The following is a 22,347-nucleotide window of genomic DNA, read 5'->3' on the forward strand; positions in this document are numbered from 1 at the left end:
TTTTCCTTTTCTTTTTTTCCAGATTTTAGGATAGTAATATTTCAGCGACCATTTTTGAAGATGGGTCGATAATTTAGACTCGAAAATGGTTATTTTTATGGCGTTTAATACGTTCATGAAAATCATCTACTTCGAATAGAAATATCGAAGAAATTTATATATCGGTAATATATTTGCCATTTCAAGCAGTCATTTTCGAAGATGGCGCCCAAACTATCAGTAGCACGTCTTCAATATTCAAGTATAATATTAAGACGGTCTTCAACATAATTATTACCAATTTTCATAATTTTTGACCCATATACTGTATCTAAATGACATTGATGGCGGCCATTTTCCAACATGGCGGCCAAACTATCAGACTAATGGCTTCAATATTTTACTATGAGATTCACACAACTCTGATTATAATACCTACCAATTTTCATAATTTTCCAACAATATTGTGAAATATACTGTACCTAGCATTCAAGGCGGCCATTTTCCGCGAAGGGGGAAGAATTTATTTTATTAAAATACTCTGTTGAGGCTAGGAACAGGTCAGATAAGAGGACCAGTGGGAAAGTACGGCTTGGGTTTTTTTGGTGGAAAAATTTATTATTTTACAACCCCCCCCCCTCCTCCTCGGTGGTTTCTTGCTTAAAGGAACACGTGACATACTGGCCTGCTGCTCTGTTTTGCACCGAGGTGAGTGCGTGTGAAAGGCAGAAACTACTGCAGGGCTGGCGCCATTGAAGTTATCTCTTTGTCTCCACCCCTCTCCTTTTGTGTCTTTTTTCTCTATTTCTTGGAAAATTTGAGCCGAGGTGTTAAACAGGTTGCTTGTTTACGTATTTCTGAGATGTGTTATTTACTAGGCCTATATTTAGTAATAGTCTAGTGTTGTGGTGCATTTGGGAATTGGGATGCGTCTTTCTATGGTTAAAGGTAAGCTTTTAAGTTTAATTAAATTATTAAGCGCGTTAATGTTAATTAAACTTGTTTAATCAATGCACTTTACTAATAATTACGCATGTTTATTTTAAAATTGTTAATTTTAATGCATGTTTGGAGTTACTTAAAATATAAGGGGCCAAATACGAAACAATTAACTGCAAAATTGGCAAGCCTCTATGTAGATAAGGTCAAATATAATTAAATGATAATTGTTACGTAATATGAGAAGTGGGTAGTAGAAGAAGGGTGACACTCTGTAATATCAAGTTAAATAATTATGAGTTTTGATAGTGACTAATTAGTAATTATCTTCGTTAAGCCTTTTATAAAAGTTGAAATGCATGCATTTGTTAAAGGGATACTTTCTTTTAATTTCATTGCAATAAATCCTTATAAGGTTAATTTATTTCGATAGATAGACAAATAAGGATTCTGAAAATATATATGTTTTTATATTTTAGTTTAATTAATGATTTTTAAATTACGATTAAAAGATCCAAAATGCTATTGTTTTGCGATCATGAGGACACCTGGTGATACAGAGTCGAACCACCGAAAAACGTTACTAGTTCCTCTCTACCAATTTCGACGTCATAAGTCTCTTAGGCTCCGTAGTATTTTTCCTACTGGTAGGGGGATTCATTCTGTGAGCGCAGTGTGATACAGATTGACGGGAGTTCCGTCACTACGCGGGGTAACGCTGCCGACTTTCGGCACGGCATCGGCGATCCCATACGTTCGCCGAGGCTTAGTGAGTTTAAACCAATTATTATCATTGCACCGTTTCCGTTAGAACTTAAACACTGTTTATTTCTTAACGTGGTTTTAATTTTACTCTCTCGGTTTAAATACTAGGCATTTTATTTTAATAATAAATCACAAAATATTCTAAAACTCGTCCATCGTAGTTTAATTTACACGTTAACTCCATAGAAGCTTAAAACTCAAGGCGCCAAACATTACAACTGCTCATGCGCGGCCATAAGTGTGAAAAGGCTAATTCTCGTTCCTACTACTTTTTACTCCTAAAACGACAGTTTTCATTCCAACTACTAGCAACCAATCAGAGGCCGAACTTTACGTAGGTAATGGGTTGAAAATGGCAACCGATTTTAAATCTGGCGTTCAAAATTTAAATTTTTATTCACGTTTATTTTAAATAATAAATGTTTCTCGCGATTTCTACTGACCCCCATGTGTTTAGGGGTGGTTAATTTATAGAAAACCAATGTTAGTTTGACCAACTCAGATAAATCCGATTCTATCCCTTTAAACTTTTTCTGAAACGGGGCTCTTGAGGTTATTCACTTTAGAATGGAAACTGTTCGATCAGGTTGTTTTAAGAAAATATACCATCTCTTTTAATAGTGAAAATTATTATAAAATTAACATCTTCCTTGGTCTGCGCATAGCCTCCTGGATCACGCTGCTGGCGCTATAGAAGCCCGTCCAAAGAATTATTTTCCTATGTTAAAAGCGCGTATCGTGGATTTTCACTCGAAAAATCAAAGCCGTCAGCTTTTAACATGGCGGTTTAAAACTCAGAAAAAACCCTAATAAAACCAGTTTTACGTTAAGAATTTTGCTATCTTCCAAGCCGCTTAAAAACTATAGTCTCTCATAAGTATTTTTATTTTGTTGAAATGAAAGGTTTACAAAAACATTCTTTAAAAAACAACATATTATATGAGCTCATAAATTGGGTATCGTTCCTTTCAACCGAATTCCCAATGGACCGAAATCCCATTCGACCGAATATCCCGCAATGATTTTAGATTTCCAGCCCAATGGCTATATTCCCGATGGACCGAAATCCCAATCGTCCGAATATGCCCCTAAAAAATACATGAATATAACTTGAAACACTGTAGCCGTCAGCGATTCGGTGGTGTAGTGGATACGATGTTGGACTGCGAAGCGATAGGTTGTTGGTTCGAATATCCGAAAGGTATGTTAATAATATTAAAAGTAAATGTTTCGTAGTACTAATTAAAACGCTCACTTTCATTCCTTTCAAGGCAAGAGATATATAGAATTAATAAACAAATTGTGCTTAAAATGAAGTACAGTCTTAATGGTAGTTCCATCAATGTCTTTAAATTTTAAATTAAAATTTTAATATTTTGGTTTCGGGTGGGTTGGGTTGGGTTAGGTTAGGTTAGGTTAGCATAGGTTAGGTTAGGTTAGCATAGGTTAGGTTAGGTTAGCATAGGTTAGGTTAGGTTAGGTTAGGTTAGGTTAGGTTAGCTTAGCTTAGGTTAGGTTAGCTTAGGTTATTTTAGGTTTGGTTTTGTTTGGTTTGGTTCCAATAATTCGTTGACACCTTTTCCAAAATATGCTCCTTTTATTTAGCTACCACCTTTTCCAAAACATTCTCCCTTTAAATAGCTACCACCTTTTCCAAAACATTATCCTATTAATTAGCTGCCACCTTTTCCAAAAGATTTTCCTATTAATTAGCTGCCACCTTTTCCAAAAGATTTTCCTGTTAATTAGCTGCCACCTTTTTCAAAATATTCTCCTATTAATTAGCTGCAACCTTTTCCAAAACATTCTCTTACTAATTAGCTACCAAATTTTGCAAAATATTCTCCTTTTAACTAGCTACCACCTTTTCCAAAATATTCTCCTTTTAATTAGCTACCACCTTTTCCAAAACATTCTCCTATTAATTAGCTGCCACCTTTTCCAAAATATTCTCCTATTAATTTAACATTTATTTTAACAACAATAAGTTGTGAAATTAAAAATATATTTAATGCAAAACCACACAGTATGTCTTCTTCCAGTTCAATAGAATTTCGGTCCAATGGGACTATAATAAAATCGCACCTTTGGCTACGTTCGGTCGAATGGGACCCCAAAAAAACCCCCCTTCTGTCGAATGGGAATTCGGTTCAATGGGACCAAAGCATAAATTGTTATATTTTCATGTTTTATAATAACACAGATTGTGTTTATTCAGGTTCCTTTTTAATGACGAAGTCCTCGATCTGGATTCTCAATCGTGGATATGAAAAAAAAAAACATGTTCGGCGAGTTGCTTCGGAGATAACCTTTCCAATACAACATGGGAAGCTCGCAGTTTGAAGTTTTAGAGGGAACATCTCGTACCTTTATGTTGAAACAAATCGTATTCATTTGCAAACGCGGTTTTGCAAATGTAGCACTCGTAAATGATAGGTTTCACATCAGTGCTTGAACGGTTTTCATATCTTCGCGAAGTTTCGAAATATTTGTCATACAAATGATTAGATGTCTCGTGTGCACGACGGGATGTTTCGGAATTGAAATACAGACTACATTTAGAACACTTGAAAGATTTAGCACGGCAGTGTAACAAATTGTGTTTCTTCAAATATTTGTCACATTTGAAGGCCGAACTGCATTCCAAACATTTGAACGGTTTTTCATCAGTATGCACAATTTTGGAGTGTTGCTTTAACGTGAAAGGGGTTTTGAAGGTTTTTCCACACTGTTCACAAGAAAAGGGCCTTTCGTTCTCGTGAACATCAATTATGTGAAGATTTAAATTGGTTTTGTTGTTAAATTTAGCGTCACGTAAGTCGCATTGAAATGATTTAGTTGTCATATGAACTCCTCTCGTGATTTTTTAACAAAAATTTTGTTTGGGAAGAACGCTCGCAATGTTCGCATTTGAATGGTTTATCCTCCAAGTATGTTGCCTCGTGCAAATTTAGACTTGATCTCAATTTGAAAGATTTATCACACTTTTCGCTTTTAAATGGTCGCTCCGAAGAATGAAGAACCTTGTGAGCATTTAGTGTCCGCAATCTTTTAAAGGTTTAATCGCATTCAGAACATTTAAATGGGCGTTCGGACGAGTGCGTGAGTTTATGTCGTGCCAAGTTCTTTTTCAATTTGAAGGTCATCTGACACACTTCACATTTAAAAGGACGATCGGTAGAGTGTATAAGTTCATGTTCTGCCAAGTCACTTTTGCGTTTGAATGCCATATGACACACTTCACATTTAAATAGACGTTCGGACATGTGAGTAAGTTGATGTACTGTCAAAGCAGATTTCCATTTGAAGGTCATCTGACACACTTGACATTTAAATGGACGTTCGGTAGAGTGTATGATTTTATGTTGTGCCAAGTTCTTTTTAAATTTGAAGGCCTTCTGACATAGTTCACATTGAAACGGAAAATCAGATGAGTGTATAAGCTTATGCTTTGTTAAAAGTGAATTTCTATTAAACGACAAGCCGCAGACGTCACATTTAAAAGGCTTCTTAGCATTGTTTGATTGTCTGTCATTCATTAAAGGTGATAACTTCCTTTGATCCTGTTTCTTCGTAACTTCTTCCACATTGTCAGTGCCCTAGTATCACTGCCGACGTAGGGCCTACATGGTCGGCTTTGTCTGTTACCGACGAGTTGGTAAAAAGTCACTAATAAGTCGGGAGAGTAATGGTTTGAAAGTCGAAATGTCCGCCTGGAGGGACGACGGCCCGCCAGTTTTCCTACTGTTTTGAGGCTACTATAAAACGACTGTTGGCCGTCTATATGTCGGCGTCATTATGCCTACCTAAAACCGCGCTCAATCCGACGATTTCGCGGCTTTTTAGTATAGGAACGGTAAATCGTCGGTAAAGTGCTGGTTACTGGTAGAGTAAGGGTTTGAGAGTCGAAATGTCCGCCCGGCGGGACGACGGCCCGCCGGTTTTCCGACTGTTATGAGGCGACTATAAAACGACTGGTGGCCGTCTATATGTCGGCGTCATCATGCCTACCTAAAACCGCGCTCAATCCGACGATTTCGCGGCTTTTTAGTATAGGAACGGTAAATCGTCGGTAAAGTGCTGGTAGAGTAAGGGTTTGAGAGTCGAAATGTCCGCCCGGCGGGACGACGGCCCGCCGGTTTTCCGACTGTTATGAGGCGACTATAAAACGACTGTTGGCCGTCTATATGTCGGCGTCATTATGCCTACCTAAAACCGCGCTCAATCCGACGATTTCGCGGCTTTTTAGTATAGGAACGGTAAATCGTCGGTAAAGTGCTGGTAGAGTAAGGGTTTGAGAGTCGAAATGTCCGCCCGGCGGGACGACGGCCCGCCGGTTTTCCGACTGTTATGAGGCGACTATAAAACGACTGTTGGCCGTCTATATGTCGGCGTCATTATGCCTACCTAAAACCGCGCTCAATCCGACGATTTCGCGGCTTTTTAGTATAGGAACGGTAAATCGTCGGTAAAGTGCTGGTAGAGTAAGGGTTTGAGAGTCGAAATGTCCGCCCGACGGGACGACGGCCCGCCGGTTTTCCGACTGTTATGAAGCGACTATATAACGACTGTTGGCCGACTATATGTCGGCGTCATTATGCCTACCTAAAACCGCGCTCAATCCGACGATTTCGCGGCTTTTTAGTATAGGAACGGTAAATCGTCGGTAAAGTGCTGGTAGAGTAAGGGTTTGAGAGTCGAAATGTCCGCCCGACGGGACGACGGCCCGCCGGTTTTCCGACTGTTATGAAGCGACTATATAACGACTGTTGGCCGACTATATGTCGGCGTCATTATGCCTACCAAAAGCCGCGCTCAATCCGACGACTTCGCGGCTTTTTAGTATAGGAACGGTAAATCGTCGGTAAAGGGCAGGTAGAGTAAAGGTTTGAGAATCGAAATGTCCGCCCGGTGGGACGACGGCCCACTGGTTTACACGACACGAATGAAATACGACTCTCATCCAACACGTTTGAGAGTCGACTTAACCGCCTGTCAGCAAGAGGTCCGACGCTTTTGCAATGATCAAACCTTAACTCGAGGCCCAACGGTTTTGCGACGATCAAGCCTTAACTCGAGGCTTCATTCGCTTATAGTAAAGGATACTGATACCTAGTATTGAAATTTCTTTAATAAATTTTCAATGAAAATCACTTTTTTTGTACTTTGAATATTTCAAATAACATACAGGTTGAGCATCAATTATAACAATTCCAAATATTAAACAATGTATTCGATATTACACGACTAGTCGAATGGAAATATTAGCTGCCTAGCTAATTGGTTTTAAGAAAAAGTAAAATTTTTCAGGGCGAGTATAATATTTATATCAATTAAAGCATTTATTATTATTCATTGTTAATATCTTCGATGTGGCCAGTTGCTATCTATTAAATTACAAAAATCTTAATGAAACATATACACTTACACATTTTTTTAAGAAAAAAGAAAACATACAATTCTAAAGGGTATTATTTCACACATTTTTCTCTTAAAATGTTTGAAACCGCATAAAAATTCTGTAACTAAAACATATTGAGATCTATTTTGGAATTCAGTATAATTTTCACAACCAAAAATCTTTAAAATACTTAATATATAAGGTTTTTGAACTCCAAGCGCCCCAAAACACTTGCTTCTGTTATATTAAAACAAAGAAACTGAAGGTATACGAAAACGATTAAGTTTTGGTTTCACTTTATAGGGGTGTGGTTCCCAGCAGATGAGAAGCTAGGTAAAAAGCATAGGCTTATGCATAAAACTGAATCTAAGAGGTAGATAAATTGATAATTCAATAACAAAATTCACACCTTACGTGACAAACGAAGACGTTTCTAGATTATATAGTGTGACAAAGAACCTTAGCGATGAAATTAAAAGTTAGCAAGCCTAGAACTAATCATTTTCAACCACAAAAATATCGCTTATACATTCTAACGACCCAGTCGCGTCAGAGATACTGGAAAGGCTGACTTGCTTTCGCACTAGCAGCGCCCTCTTCGATAATGACGTGCATGGCGTTACCTTAGTTACGCCAATAGAACAGAGGCGTGTCACCTGACCCGAGAAATTACAGGAGGGAAAATTCAAACTAGAAAATCAGATGTGTTTTCTTGCTTTGCAGTTTTTTGTAACGTTATGTTTCTAGTGTTGCCAAAAATATAGTATTATCAACTTCTGCTTGTGGGTCGAAATATAGTATAAGTTAAATATATAACAAAAAAATTTTGGAGGCATATGCGGAATAGTAAAAGTCAAAAAAACCGTCCCACGGAAAAAGAAGGCCCACCAACAATCAATTGGCAAAAAATGTGTTGGAAATTTCTAGACGGTAGGCAAGCCTACTTCAAACCACCACAGTTCCAACTGTCGGATAAATGTCGGTTACTAAACGGCCTAAGAATAACTTTGCTTTTAAATTTACTTTTCTTAAACGTCACAATACCGACTAGCGCGAGGGAGTTGGTAATCAATTGGCAAAAAATATGTTGGAAATTTCTAGACGGTAGGCAAGCCTAGAGTAATTATAGACCGAGTAGCGCCGATTGGTGAAATTCGACGTCACAGATCAAAGGTTTCATCTACGGCGGTGCACGCATTTTGTTTCGCGTGTACGTGAATAGATTGCGTTATACACTCCCTCCATCAGTTCGGAACTGCAGAACTGATTTGAAACGATCTAAATCCCACAATCCATATGTCGTCTGCTTTTGTTTCATGTAATAGGAAAAAGTACGTTAACGTCTAAGCTAAGGCAAGGCAACGGGTAATATAGGCGGCAATGGTAGGTAACATGAAGGTATGTATATATATGTAAAGGTATTTTATCCATTAACTGAGTACACCAACAATGTGTTTATGTATATACTATTTATTCGTGTAGTGAAGAATAGGTACACCTTTGAGCGTTTTGGTTACATGCTTCTTTTTTGCTCCATTTAATTGTCGAGCTAGGGCTATGACGCCTTACAGCTCCAATCTAACGAACATAACGTAACCAAATAGTACAAAAAAAAAGATAGGGAGTGGTGGATTACTTTCCGAGTTAAATTTTAAGAAACTTGCGTAGTTGGAATTTAAAGAGGGGAAGAGTGGGTTGGGACACCACTTCGTTAGGAAGGGAGTTCCAGATGGGTATAGTCCTCCTGAAGAAGGAATGCTTCATAGGGTCTTTGTGGGATTGACGGACAAAAAGTTTATGAACGTGCCCACGAGTCATATGGGCTTTGGGGGCAGTAGTAAAGTAGGTCTGACCTGGGCGGTGTAGGGTTTTAAAGAGGCAAGTGAGGTCTAGATAGGTCCGGCGAAGCGAAAGGGAAGACCAGCCTAAAGAATCAAGTCTTGCCTGACGCGAGAGGTGTTGCAAGGTTGATGGGATGCGCGAAGCACGACCTTGGACATTGTCAAGGAGATGTATATCTTGGGCCATGTAGGGATTCCAAATCTGACTACCAAATTCCAGTATGGGACGGACATAGCACGCAAAGAGGCGAGAGGAAGGTGCTAGAAATTTTCGGAAAGTTGGCTTTAATAGTTGCCAGAAGGCCATTTGCACGACCGCATGATTTTTTGATGTGTGAGTGAAATTTAAGGTCATGTGAAACTTGAATGCCGAGGTCCCGACACTCATTTACTCGTTGAATGTTATGTCCTGAAAGATAGTACGGGGACGGAGATTGGGGGTCAGATTTGCTTTTCTGTATTGTTAAAACCATAGATTTTCGTTCATTAAATGATAAACCATTGAGGTCTGACCAAGTCGCAAGCTTTGTAAGATCTGATTGGAGACAAAGAACATCTTCATAGGATCGAATCAGACGAAAGATCTTAAGATCATCAGCAAACAAACACAGCTGAGAGGAGAGTACATCGGGTAGATCATTAATGTAAAGTAGAAATAACAACGGACCCAGGACACTCCCTTGAGGAACCCCACTGACAACAGGAAGGAAATCACTTAATGAATCCTCCACCCTAACCGCCTGGGTACGGTGGAGAAGGTAGGACTCGATCCAATGGTAGATGTTATTGTCGATTCCAAAAGCGCGCAACTTGGCTAAGAGGCGATGGTTGGGAACAGAGTCGAACGCCTTGGCTAGGTCAAGGTAAATAACATCCACCTGACAACCGCGGTCAAAGGCTTCTAGCCAGGTGGAAAAGGCGGACAAAAGATTGGTTTCCACCGATCTATTGTTTAAGAAGCCATGTTGAGCTGGACTAAGGTAGGGATTCACGTGTAGTATAAGGGCGGAATGGATACATTTTTCTAAGACCTTACATATCGTCGAGGTCAGACTTATGGGTCGATAATTTGAGGCATCGCTTTTATTACCCTTACCCTTGTAGATAGGAGTAACGTGAGCCATACGCCAATCAGAGGGAAGAGCACCTTCAGTAAGAGAGGTCGTAAATAGAATATGCAGTGGGCGGGAAAGGGTTGAAGCACAATTCCTTAGGAGTCTGTTGGGAATGTCATCAGGACCAGAGGCGCTTTTAATATCTAAGTTATTTAGAATTAAGTGAATATCACGAATATTAGGAAAGTAATCCAACATCACAGGCACTTGTGGTTGAGGTAAACTTGTTAGGTCAGCAGGGGAGTAATTAAAGTTTTTAACAAGGGTTGTATTTAAACAGTTCGCCATAAGTAGAGTAGAGTCAGTTTTCGTTCCATCCGGCAACTTGATGTTTAGTCGAGTAGGTAGACTACGTATCTGCTTTCTTACAAAACGATAGAATGCTCGTGGATTTGTTTTAACGGAGCGTAGCTTACGAGCATGGGCCTTAGCATTGGCATTGGATAGGAGCGTCTTCACGAGTTTCACCTGGGCCTTGTAGAGGGGCTGGTAGTGATCGTAGAGTGACTTATCATTAGTACGGTTGGCAAGTTTAAGCTTTTTCCAGAGACGTTCTTTTTTACGGATTGCACGTTTCGTCGCAACGGGAATCCACAACCGCGACGGGCGTTTAGTAGCCGGATCATAAAGCGGCATTGATTTAGATATACAATCAAAAAGGGTCGATTTGAAGAAAGTCCATGCATCCTCCGTAGTAGAGCGAGAGAGAGGGGACCAGTCAATGTTGGAAAGAAGGGTGTTTAGCAGGACGTAGTCACCCTGGCAGTAGTCGTAATCACGCTTGAAGCCGCGAGGAACCGTGAAGGTAACAGCAAGCGGATATTTTGCATGGAGCGTGATGTGGTCACTGCCACCAACCGGGGGGTGGCAGTTATTTCAGGGTTGATATTTGCTTTGGTAATGAAAAGATCAAGAGTTGCACACATTATATTACGAGTTTGGCCGAAACGAGTAGGGTAGGTCACGTGTTGTTTCAAGCCACAGTTACGTAGTAGGTCCAAGAATTCACATTGGGGCGAAGAGGAGCCATGAACGGTGGTTAGGGAATTCCAGCAAATGGACGGAAGATTGAAGTCTCCAGTAATTATTACTTCTTCATGACGGCTTGAAATGGTCCTAAGATCCGTAAAAAGCTGCTGAGTAGATCCAAGAGAGCAGTTAGGGGGGCGGTATATACATCCAAGGACAATCCAGGACGAGGTGCAAGGGTGAGTTAGTTCAACCCATAAAGATTCATCGTAAGATGTTGGAATACTAAGTTTGTGGTAATTGAGGGAGGTACGTAGATAGATAATAATTCCACCCCCGTTGCCGTCAGTTCTATCTTGCCGAAGAGTAGCATATCCAGGTAGGTTATAAACTGCATCATCAAGGTGCGCTTTCGCCCAAGTTTCGGTGATGCAGATGCTTCGCTCGTATATGAACAGGGGTACGTACATATTTCAATATTGCCTTCGATCTTACATTGCAACACTCGCGAAAGATGTGTCTGTACCTGTCTGTATATTCATGAACTGACTTGGAAAATACATTAAAAGGATCGGTTACTGTATCTAGGTTATCTAAATGTTTCTCCCTCAAACATTCTTCGCAGGACGTAATAAACTTGAGTAATAACGTTGATGGCTGTTTGAGGTTTCCGAAAGCTTTGTTTCCAGCATGAATTGCATCAGGATGCAGGGTATGGTTAGATTGGGGGTCGCAAATGCTATCGAAACATTGACAACACACCTTGTTTTCAAGTGAAAAGCAAATGTAGCCTGCTAGATAGTAGACTGACATACTGTCTAATGTTACAGGTATATCTATTGGGTTAGTGCTAGTAAGCCCTAGAGTGTCAACAATAAATCCCAGGCTATCAGGACCATTACACGCATACATATCATATGATCTACTTAAGTAACATTCATCCTCAGGCGATATATCACCTTCCATGACGTCTACTTGGAGGGATGCGTTATCGGGATCAGGTAATTGATGCAAGTCATCCGCCTCTTGGTATCTTTCAAAGACTTCCAGTAATTCACGCTGAGCATCTGGAATGCGTTCTGTATCAGGCATATGCAGGACAGGATGTAGTTCTTCAACGACATTGCAGGCAAACATGGTATCCGTTGCATTACGACTCACATTATTGTCAGAGGGTACTGTGACACTATCACGTTCCAAAGGCTCATGAAGGTTGCAATGTCTACGAGACACTGGTGGTTTTACTATGGTAGTCAAAATGTCTGGTGAGATATATTCCTGCAGTTGTTTATTAATAAGCAATATTCGTAATCGCTGTCTAAATGCCTTTGCTGTAGGGTATCTATTTCCTCTGTCACGTATACGACCGAACAAACTCTCTAAGGCGTTTTGATTGAATCGTCCTGGCATGATATATGTAAACCCATCCTGTCTTAGGTACTCGTCTAAGTGAAGTATTGATATTGTTGACATTATTAACCCTGTCTGACACGGTTTCCAAGAACGCCCGATTTGTATGCGTTCAATGATGGACATTACTTCTTGTAGCAGACGTCTTCTCTCTACATTTAAGGCCTTGCTCTTACAACAACCTCGCATGATTGCAAACCAATTGCACATCAAACGGCAGAACCAAGCAGTTGTCTTCGCAGCTTGGTCAAGCCTATTTACCTGCACAAGTGTTTCCAAGGCCGAAGCTGCGGAGCTACTTAAGACGTCTGGCGCAAGTGGAACCCTCATTTTTTGGTAATGCGATGGATTTACATGTGTCGCGGTCAGTTTTGGTGCCAATTTTAATTCAGACGTTGATTGCAGGTTCACAAGTTCCCTTATGTACTTCACATCAACGGTGTCACTTGGAAGGTCATATTGAGCTACAATATCGGGTGGTATTTTCATGGTGTTGTTCAAGAGCGCTGTTCTAATATTCTTGAACACATGGGGTGGATCAGCCACCACATAAATGTCTTTACTTGGGTTGCACGGGTGAGGAAATGTGTTTCGTCTCTCATGTGCATTAACCTTGATCCCCATAAGATTTAAACTTCTAAGGTTGTTGGGACCCATGTCACTCACTAGTGAAACCACTTGCAGGCCAATATTGTCAAGAGCTTTGATACAGTCCGTGATTAATTGTGTTTGATCTCGTCCATTGACACTGTTTCCTGTTAGGTGGTATGCCAAAATATATTTCCACTTTTGACTAGCGGAGCGTACCATTATCACAGCAGCATGGGTAGCCTTGTTGTCTCCTGGAAGGGTTGCGTTACCAATTACTTGTTTCAGCCCAGCATCGTATTCAACCGCTTGCCTAATCTGGATCTCGTCCACCAGTATGACCACTTTCCGTTGCATGTCTGTTAAACTTATTACATGGGTTTTAAGGATATTCAGTGCATCGTCTTGAATTCCAGGAGGTGCCTGGAACACTTCAATGGACTTTTGCAATGTTCTAATTGCGGGTAATGGGAATCCACGGTGTCTAAGATACTGATAACCTTTGTTGCCAACATTATGAAGTAAGGACAAGGATTCACACTTGGTTTGAGCTGACCACTGGCAATTACGTGTGATGTCCACTACACGTTTAATCTGATCTTCAGTGAAAAGCCTCTCCCAAGCTAGTTTGTACGCGTTAAGGCGTTGAATTGTCTTTACGAGTTCCTTATTCTCGTTCGATAACCGTTGAATAGTTAAATGCGATACAAGCACCTCATCGCTGTCATTGCGTGTGTTGTGTGTGGCATCTACGGTTTGGGTTAGCTTATGTGCCATAGAATCATCTGGGTGAAGTGTTTGTGTCGCTTGAGTTAATGTACTTTTTGATGATGTTTGACACATTATAACACTTAACGTTGATTCATGGGCTTGGATTAGCTGTTGGGTAGCGTTAGTTTCAACATCTTGATCCCTGATATTGATAGATACATTGGCACCTTCAGGATCATTGTCTTGATTCGTCGTGTTACACATAGGTGTATCGCTCGTGGCACGCTATGGATACCAATATGATATACCATTATTAGACTGTGATACCTATTTAGGCAACTAGTATTACATCGAATCGACTGTACGACTATGAGGCTGGGTGGATGTAATTGGGACATCTTGCTATGATTGCGGTAAGAGCTGCTAATTTGAGCCTATCGAATAGTAACATGTGTCTTACCGTTATACAGGAGAGTGTATTGCTGTGAGAAGTGATCACAGATGTACGTCGCTGGAATCGGGAAGCAATTGTAGGAATGGCCAACGGTAACTTCTGTCCTTTCACACCAAAGGCGGTGGTTGCAAAATGATCCTATTGTTATAAACGCCATTATAGTAATAATAATAAATTATTGTCACATGAAGGATATTTAATAAATATTTGAGAATTATTGCTGTACTTCTATTCGTACCTTACAAACACTGAGGTTAGTCAATGGTTTACCGGTTGGCCGACCAAGAACCAAAAGCCACTTCCTATTGATATCGGGGGTTCTTGGTATCCGATACATTGGTATCCCTGAATCCGTTCTGTTGCTGCAATGCAATACAGCACACTTTCGTTGCTTGACACCTACCATGGCTTTGTTTTGAACAAATGACACAATTTTATCGCAATCAAGCTTTATTATCTCCATAACAAAATACAATGATGTCACAAACGGTTTTTAACACGTTTAAATCTCGCGGGCAGTTCCGGTTTACCACTTGTTGGTTCGTTTCAAATCAGTTCTGCAGTTCCGAACTGATGGAGGGAGTGTATAACGCCATCTATTCACGTACACGCGAAACAAAATGCGTGCACCGCCGTAGATAAAAACTTTGATCTGTGACGTCGAATTTCACCAATCGGCGCTACTCGGTCTATAATTACTCTAGGCAAGCCTACCATCTCAGTTCCAACTGTCGGAAAAATGTCGGTAACTAAACGGCCTAAGAATAACTTTGCTTTTAAATTTACTCTTCTTAAACGTCACCATACCGACTAGCGCGAGAGAGTCGTAATCAATTGGCAAAAAATAAGTTGGAATTTTCTAGACGGTAGCCAAGCCTAATTCAAACCACCACAGTTCCAACTGTCGGATAAATGTCGGTTACTAAACGGCCTAAGAATAACTTTGCTTTTAAATTTACTCTTCTTAAACGTCACGATACCGACTAGCGCGAGAAAGTCGGTAATCAATTGGCAAAAAATAAGTTGGAATTTTCTAGACGGTAGCCAAGCCTACTTCAAACCACCACAGTTCCAACTGTCGGATAAATGTCGGTTACTAAACGGCCTAAGAATAACTTTGCTTTTAAATTTACTCTTCTTAAACGTCACCATACCGACTAGCGCGAGAAAGTCGGTAATCAATTGGCAAAAAATAAGTTGGAATATTCTAGACGGTAGGCAAGCCTACTTTAAACCATCTCAATTCCAACTGTCAGATAGATGTCGGCATTGCCAACTAAAAGAAGTAGTCAGCTTCATGAGTCGGAAAAGTGTCGGAATAAGCATGGTACAGCCGACTGGACCGTAAACCGACTATTCGACGTTTAACCGACTGTTATGCGGAAGGCTTGTGCTACTGGGGTGTTTTCCGCTGGGGGATGTACCGAATCTGCTTCTTTAGAAGTGCTAGTCTCGTCGTCATCGTTCTTAATGATGATTGGCCATTTCACTAAAACGTTTGAAGGCGTTTCCAAATTTTCCACCTCATCCGAGTCCGGCTTCTCAGTTTTTATGAATTTAATTGGGCGAAACATTCCAATAAATGATCGTAAGTACTTTATATTCTTATGAAACTGGCATCCAAGAAATTAGTCTCTACTGAGCTACAGCTTACAACGTCAAGGTTTCAATAGGCTTGAAGAACGGCCATAGTGATATATTTCATCGTTGTTCTTGAGACTGAATTCATCCATGTAAAAAGTAGCTTGCTTTGTTAAACACAATAGGACTTTTTGTCTGTCTTAATGAAAAAAGATTTTACTTACTGAACTTGTGAAATCGCACTAACTTTGATTTCATTCACGTTCATTCAATGATGAAGTCAACTGCGATATGAATGTTATTTGTAAACGAACCGCGGGCGAAGACTAAATGGCTGTTTGATTAAAGTTAATTTGTGTACTTTAATAAATTGTCTTAACTTTATTCTGAGAGAGCGGTCGCTCTCTTAGATAAGACTTCATACTGCTCTTAATGTATATGGAGGGTTTTTTGTTTGGATGTAGTTTTTTTTGTATTGTATTAATTGTTTTGAAAAAATTCCACTGAACTAAAATTCAGACCCTTAATATGTGGTTAAAATTTCAAAGAGATCCCTATATTAGTTTTTTTCATAGAAAATAAAGTTGCTAAGGGTGGTTTTCATTTCCATAAAAAAATTAAGACATTTTGGCAAAAAAAGGGAAATTTTCCCATAGGAATAACATGGGAAATGTTTGCTGTGATAGCCAAATGGTCTCGACCATTTTTTGAAGACTATTTATTCGATAGGTCTGAAAATGGTTTTAAATGAAAGGTTGAACATTTTTCTGGTGCCTTTCGAAGTTTTATTGAAAACAATTAATATTAAGTATTACTTTTTGTACTTTTAAGCACATACTTAAACTTACGACCTTTTATTCTGTTGGACTTACGTGGTTTAATCCTAGCTAAAATCATAGAGAAACGTACTGTTGGACTTACGCTGTTTTACCGCTAATAGAGCGACTGAGCGAAGATTTTTGTTTAGACAACGCGTGTGGCTATGTCGAGCTTAAGGCGAATTTTTTAACTTTTCACATAAAAGAAGGGGTTAATTCGTCCTCATTTTATTTTAATTTCGTAAGTTAAACCTTATTATAATTTAATACAAAATAATTTAAATTTAGGATTTAGCCGATAATTTTTAAATTCACTGATTTCACTAAGCCTCGGTCAAAATTTAAATACAGCTGATTGTATGTAGAGACATGGCCAACTTAGATACTCGACAAGCTCGCCAATGAGGCCAGCCAAGTTTGATCGCCCTCTATGTTAACGAGCGTATGAGAAAAAACCTGAAAAAAATATGAAGCCGGGACAAAAAGAGACGAGCTAAAATTTTTTTATAATGTTAATCCTATGGGGCATGGTCCCGAGAGTGGATTCTATCAGCAATTAAGAGTCCTTTTTAAAATGTTTCCAATTTTTGACAACTCTGGGTATTTTATGAGACGTGAAGTAAGTTTTGAGCTTCATTTTGAACCTAATTTCATAATTTTACATAAATTATTTCGCTTTCAATAAATTATTGTTCCTAAGCCTTGGTCATGTTTTTGTTTAAGCAAGCCGGGACAACTCGGGACGAGCTAAAATAAGATTCTAATGCTATTCCTATGGAAAATGGTTTCGAAACTGGATTCTACCTTTAATTAGGAGTCGTTTTCAAAATGTTCCCGATTTTTATCAACTCTGGGGATTTTATAAGGCGTGAATCATATTTTGGGCTTCATTTTGAACCTAATTTAAAAAATTTATATCCATTGTTTCACTCCCAATAATTTTCTAAACTTGAACTTCAATTTGAAGGCAAGTAATTGTGAAGCCTGGCTTCATTTCCCGCGAAATTTGAATTTGTAAATATTGCAATGTCAAAACTCAATAAATTTGAAAAATAATTTTTTTGCCGTTTTATTTTATCACAAAAATTCATCTTATGTGTAATTTAATAATATAAATACTTGTCAAGCTTCTAAAGGAAATCTTCGGTACCCAAGCAGAACTTTTGTAGCGAACCTTCAAAATTATGTTGAAGCTACAATACCAGACTTGCCAAAATAAGAATCCTGCCAAAAGTAAAGTCTCTGTTACTTCTCAAGCTTGAAGACTGCGGCAATCAGCAACACATCCAGAAAATGGCATAACATTTCCCAAAATATTTAAATGTTACCAAAGACCTCACGAATAAACCCATTAGTCGTAAAGTTTTGAAATTCTAACTACGAGTCATATGACAAACATTCAGTTTAAACATTGTCTATTTAAATGCAATGCACTATTTAACATCCACAATACATACATTTAATATAATATTAAATCTTATTCCATAAAACAAACAATTCCGTAGTGTAATATTTTAAAATAACACAGAGACGAGCCAAGGTCCAAGTTTAGAAAATTATTGGGAGTGAAACAATGGATATAAATTTTATAAATTAGGTTCAAAATGAAGCCCAAAATATGATTCACGCCTTATAAAATCCCCAGAGTTGATAAAAATCGGGAACATTTTGAAAACGACTCCTAATTAAAGGTAGAATCCAGTTTCGAAACCATTTTCCATAGGAATAGCATTAGAATCTTATTTTAGCTCGTCCCGAGTTGTCCCGGCTTGCTTAAACAAAAACATGACCAAGGCTTAGGAACAATAATTTATTGAAAGCGAAATAATTTATGTAAAATTATGAAATTAGGTTCAAAATGAAGCTCAAAACTTACTTCACGTCTCATAAAATACCCAGAGTTGTCAAAAATTGGAAACATTTTAAAAAGGACTCTTAATTGCTGATAGAATCCACTCTCGGGACCATGCCCCATAGGATTAACATTATAAAAAAATTTTAGCTCGTCTCTTTTTGTCCCGGCTTCATATTTTTTTCAGGTTTTTTCTCATACGCTCGTTAACATAGAGGGCGATCAAACTTGGCTGGCCTCATTGGCGAGCTTGTCGAGTATCTAAGTTGGCCATGGTAGAGACTAGAGACCAATTGGCCGTGTAGCGTAGGTTTTAAGGTGTTTCACCTGGTGCCATCGGCCAACGATAGCCGCTAATTAGGTAATTTGTTTAAATTAAATCAATTTTTGTTGTTTAAAGTAGATTAATGCAAAAGACGCACAAGGGTTCGTTCCCTGCTTTCTCGACTGTTGCCACCAGCCAACAGTTACCGCTCCGCTACGAAGATACGTTTTTTACTGGTAAAATAAATGATAGATTCAATCACACTATCACTAAACCCTGTCACCAAATCATACAATATTTTTAAATGACGCTTTTCCAATAATTCTTATAGGTTAACAATTTAAATTTTAATTATTTAGTGCTTATTAATTCTAACATAACCTCAAAACAGTAAACAATGGCCATTTTTCCAACGATAACTGTGCAGATTATATTTGGTGCCACCGATAACCACTATGTAGATCATTTTATTGGTTTAAATTAATGGTAATATAATTGAATAATTAAATCACACGATCACTAAACCCTGTCAACAAACCAACCAATGTTTTTTATCCCGGCTCTTGGAATCATTTTTATTAGGTAACAGTTGCGTTTTTAATTACTATTTATAACCGCTATTTAGAATAAACCTTTTTGTTTAAATTAGATACATTTTTGATGTTTAAAGTAGATTAATTCAAACTACGCAGAAGGGTTCATTCCCTGGTTTCTAGACTGGTGCCAGCAGCCAACGGTTACCGCTACGAAGATACGTTTTTTGCTGGTAAAATAAATGATAGATTCAATTCAATCACACTATCATTAATCCCTGTCTCCAAATCAATATTTTTAATTCAGGCTCTTCCAAGCGCGAAATTACAAATTAAGGCGATGTACAGTGTGTTAATTAATTAATATAAATTTTGGATAAATATGTAACACACTATCATTATTAAATTTCTGAAGAGAGGAAAAAAAGGTTGAAATTAATTTTTTTAAATTTAAAAAGCAAATTTGGCTCAGAAAAAAACCCAGCGGCAGAAGCCTGTCTTATAAAATGTTCACAAGATGATTCGTTCAAGAATGTCTAGAATTAAGTCGCATAGAAGTAATGAATATTTCACCTAAGTCAGCTGACTTGGCCAGGCAGGGCATAGCCCACTCGATCCATGCTCACGGACGCTGCTCTGCCCTCTGCATCTTGCGTCGTGTTACGCGTGATCGAGTGGGCTATGGGAGGGTAAACAAATACGGGGCTGCCAGGCTGTCTCTTACACAACAATGATGGCCATTATCCTTTATGAGAAATGCTTCCTTGTCCAGTGGGGGAAATAAGGCGGTGGCACAGGGCAAATGACCAGTTTAAAAATTAAACCACGGGACCACTAAGAAAATTCAAGGGTAACCAGAGTCCAGACATTAACTCAAAAAGTATAATTGTCCAATCCCTAAGTTTAGCAGACGACGTGACCTGGTCAATTATTATTAAATAGAGAGCTTTCAGATGGAATTGTAGTACGTCACACCCTCCCAAGTCTTACCGCTGTTCTGGTAGCCATATTGGGTGGTCTCAGCTTCATTCCTGCTTTAAACCCACCAATATGGCAGCGTAAATGATGTCACGAGGCTCATCTCCTTCTCCAACTGAAAGCTCTCTATAGCGCGAGCAGCTTGCGTCCATGAGCGCGGATCGAGTGGGCTATGCTGGCAGGCAGAAACTTTGTCTCAGTTAGACTGCTACAACGAAAACCGAAAACCAGTAACATAAGTCCAAGCCATCATCTGAAAGACTCAAAACGATGACTCTGATTCTTCTGAATTTGAAATATCAGTAGAAATGATTCTAGATAATCCTCAGAGTTATTTTAAATATTTTAATACTCAAAGCCAGGGGATAAGGAAAGGCCAAAATAATTTTAGTATGAAAATTTGATGTTTTCAGTGATAAATTAATCTCATTGGTGATAACTGATTAACTGGTACCTGAAAGCATTAGTCACTAACTAGCAATATTAGGTCTCTTATGCTTAAGCTCCCCTATATTTATGTTTGTGCTTAGTGCAGATTTTAAAAATGCCACAGTTTCTTAACAATCTTAATTAAAATGAAGACTGAAGGAACAGATATTAATAAAAAATGTCTTCGTGGACAAAGACTAGAAAAAGTAAATGATAAGAGAACAAAATGGAATGACCGAAGTAACAGATATTACATTTTTTCAGTTTAAAGACATGATTATAAAACATCAATTATTTAAAAAAAATACTTATCTTCGTTTTTTTCACCAAAATTACATTTGCCCAAAAATTTTGAATCATGAATTTTCCATTCTTTTCAAAATGGTTCGTGTCAAATCTTTACTATATAACAGATACATGCGACATCGTTTATATTTAAAGCTAGATTTACAGTGTAGATCATGATAGAAACAGTTCCTCGTAGTGATATTTAAATGGATTGCAGCTTTTAATTTGAACTACAATGCGTTTTAATACTGGAAACTAAGCCCAATAGTGAAATAAATACACAGCCCACCATTTGTCGGTGTCCATTTACGTGTTTCGTGTTATACGTTTGCTCATAAATAGCAAGTCGAAGTCATACCAAACTAATTCAATCACAACTTTTAAAACAGTTCTCACGCACTCAATAATATACCAAACGTTTTTTTTAATAATATCTTTTATCCAAATTTTAACGATTGATTTATAAAACATTTTAAATCGTCGACCCAAAAAATGGGACCCAATCGAATCGTGGTCGTATAAATGCAGGCGCAAAACCAACCCTAAAGTGACGTTTAAAATGCCAATCATGATGAAAGATAAAATTTCTAACTTCGGTAGCATTTAGTCGTTTTAAACAACGTTTTCTCTTAAGTTCGAAAAGAGGAACCTTTAAAAATAAACCATATCCATACTCGGATATTTATTCTAATCCTTTTCATTCGAAAACTGTTAATACCAAAAAGGATATATAGAATGAATAACCTGTCTTTCGTAAACAATGCAAATGTAATTTTGGTGAAAAAAACGAAGATAAGTATTTTTTTTTAAATAATTGATGTTTTATAATCATGTCTTTAAACTGAAAAAATTTAATATCTGTTACTTCGGTCATTCCATTTTGTTCTCTTATCATTTACTTTTTCTAGTCTTTGTCCACGAAGACATTTTTTATTAATTAGTTACGTGCCCATATGGCTCAAAAGTCTCACACTAAAATTACCATTTACCAACAAAGGGCGCCAACACGGATTATCTGCTGAAAATCATAGCAGACAGCTTCTTTACTCGGAACACAGCTGACTCGATCACGCTTTTGATTACACGCGCTATAGAAGCCAGTCTGGGAAATAAGGATATTTTTTAACTAGTCCTTGGGACCAGTGTCCCCCCATCATCCTTGGAGTGCTGACCGAGATTTACTGGTTTTGTAACAAGAGCAGAAATAAGCAAAACTGGATTACTGTGGAATAATATTTCGTGTGTTCGATAAAAATTTAATTTGTGTGAATTTTTCCTGTATCATCAGGGATAGATTTATTTTTTTTAAGACGGAATGCACAACGTTTGGCCTTCACTGCAGTCCGACTCATAGCCCCTTCCTTCAACACGTAACTAAATTATCTTATTGGCTCACTAAAACTACGTATTGGTGACGTTTCTGACAAGGAG

General features: G+C 38.4%; 1 protein-coding gene and 3 long non-coding RNA genes across 9 annotated transcripts; 3 read left to right on the forward strand and 1 right to left on the reverse strand.

Annotated features, from left to right (window-relative positions):
* Nucleotides 1–6,901: 6,901 nt before the first annotated feature.
* Nucleotides 6,902–7,633, reverse strand: LOC149621035 (uncharacterized). 2 transcript variants are annotated; one of them, XR_016375457.1, is made up of 4 exons: nucleotides 7,494–7,633; nucleotides 7,275–7,413; nucleotides 7,141–7,208; nucleotides 6,902–7,070 (listed from the first exon to the last, which is right to left on the reverse strand). It is a non-coding gene; the product is annotated as an uncharacterized LOC149621035 (long non-coding RNA). The 2 variants fall into 2 exon arrangements; XR_016375456.1 differs by having other exon boundaries at nucleotides 7,141–7,413.
* A 574-nt stretch (nucleotides 7,634–8,207) lies between these two features.
* On the forward strand, nucleotides 8,208–14,389 carry LOC149621036 (uncharacterized). Of its 5 annotated transcripts, none has more exons than XR_016375451.1 (9): nucleotides 10,418–11,782; nucleotides 11,840–12,010; nucleotides 12,098–12,147; nucleotides 12,212–12,274; nucleotides 12,347–12,446; nucleotides 12,512–12,755; nucleotides 12,825–13,342; nucleotides 13,424–14,131; nucleotides 14,189–14,389. XR_016375451.1 is itself a non-coding variant. In XM_089855320.1 (6 exons), exons 1-4 carry the CDS (start codon nucleotides 8,465–8,467, stop codon nucleotides 13,473–13,475), a joined length of 402 nt encoding a protein of 133 aa, XP_089711446.1. In that variant the 5' UTR covers nucleotides 8,328–8,464; the 3' UTR covers nucleotides 13,476–13,528; nucleotides 13,934–14,131; nucleotides 14,189–14,389. The 5 variants fall into 5 exon arrangements, 2 of the variants coding, with proteins under 2 accessions (XP_089711446.1, XP_089711445.1); XR_016375452.1 differs by having other exon boundaries at nucleotides 10,418–11,721; XM_089855320.1 differs by lacking the exons at nucleotides 10,418–11,782; nucleotides 11,840–12,010; nucleotides 12,098–12,147; ... (1 more) ...; nucleotides 12,347–12,446; nucleotides 12,512–12,755 and adding an exon at nucleotides 8,328–8,482 and having other exon boundaries at nucleotides 12,825–12,995; nucleotides 13,182–13,342; nucleotides 13,424–13,528; nucleotides 13,934–14,131.
* A 1,943-nt stretch (nucleotides 14,390–16,332) lies between these two features.
* On the forward strand, nucleotides 16,333–17,627 carry LOC149621037 (uncharacterized). Its single transcript, XR_016375458.1, has 2 exons — nucleotides 16,333–16,812; nucleotides 16,923–17,627. It is a non-coding gene; the product is annotated as an uncharacterized LOC149621037 (long non-coding RNA).
* A 1,065-nt stretch (nucleotides 17,628–18,692) lies between these two features.
* On the forward strand, nucleotides 18,693–20,216 carry LOC149621038 (uncharacterized). Its single transcript, XR_016375454.1, has 3 exons — nucleotides 18,693–19,174; nucleotides 19,338–19,454; nucleotides 19,529–20,216. It is a non-coding gene; the product is annotated as an uncharacterized LOC149621038 (long non-coding RNA).
* Nucleotides 20,217–22,347: the final 2,131 nt, after the last annotated feature.

Source organism: Phalangium opilio, unplaced genomic scaffold (assembly GCF_054372755.1).
Source record: "Phalangium opilio isolate 3A_F unplaced genomic scaffold, DU_Popi_V2 ptg000209l_1, whole genome shotgun sequence".
Classification (NCBI taxonomy): Eukaryota; Metazoa; Arthropoda; class Arachnida; order Opiliones; family Phalangiidae; genus Phalangium; species Phalangium opilio.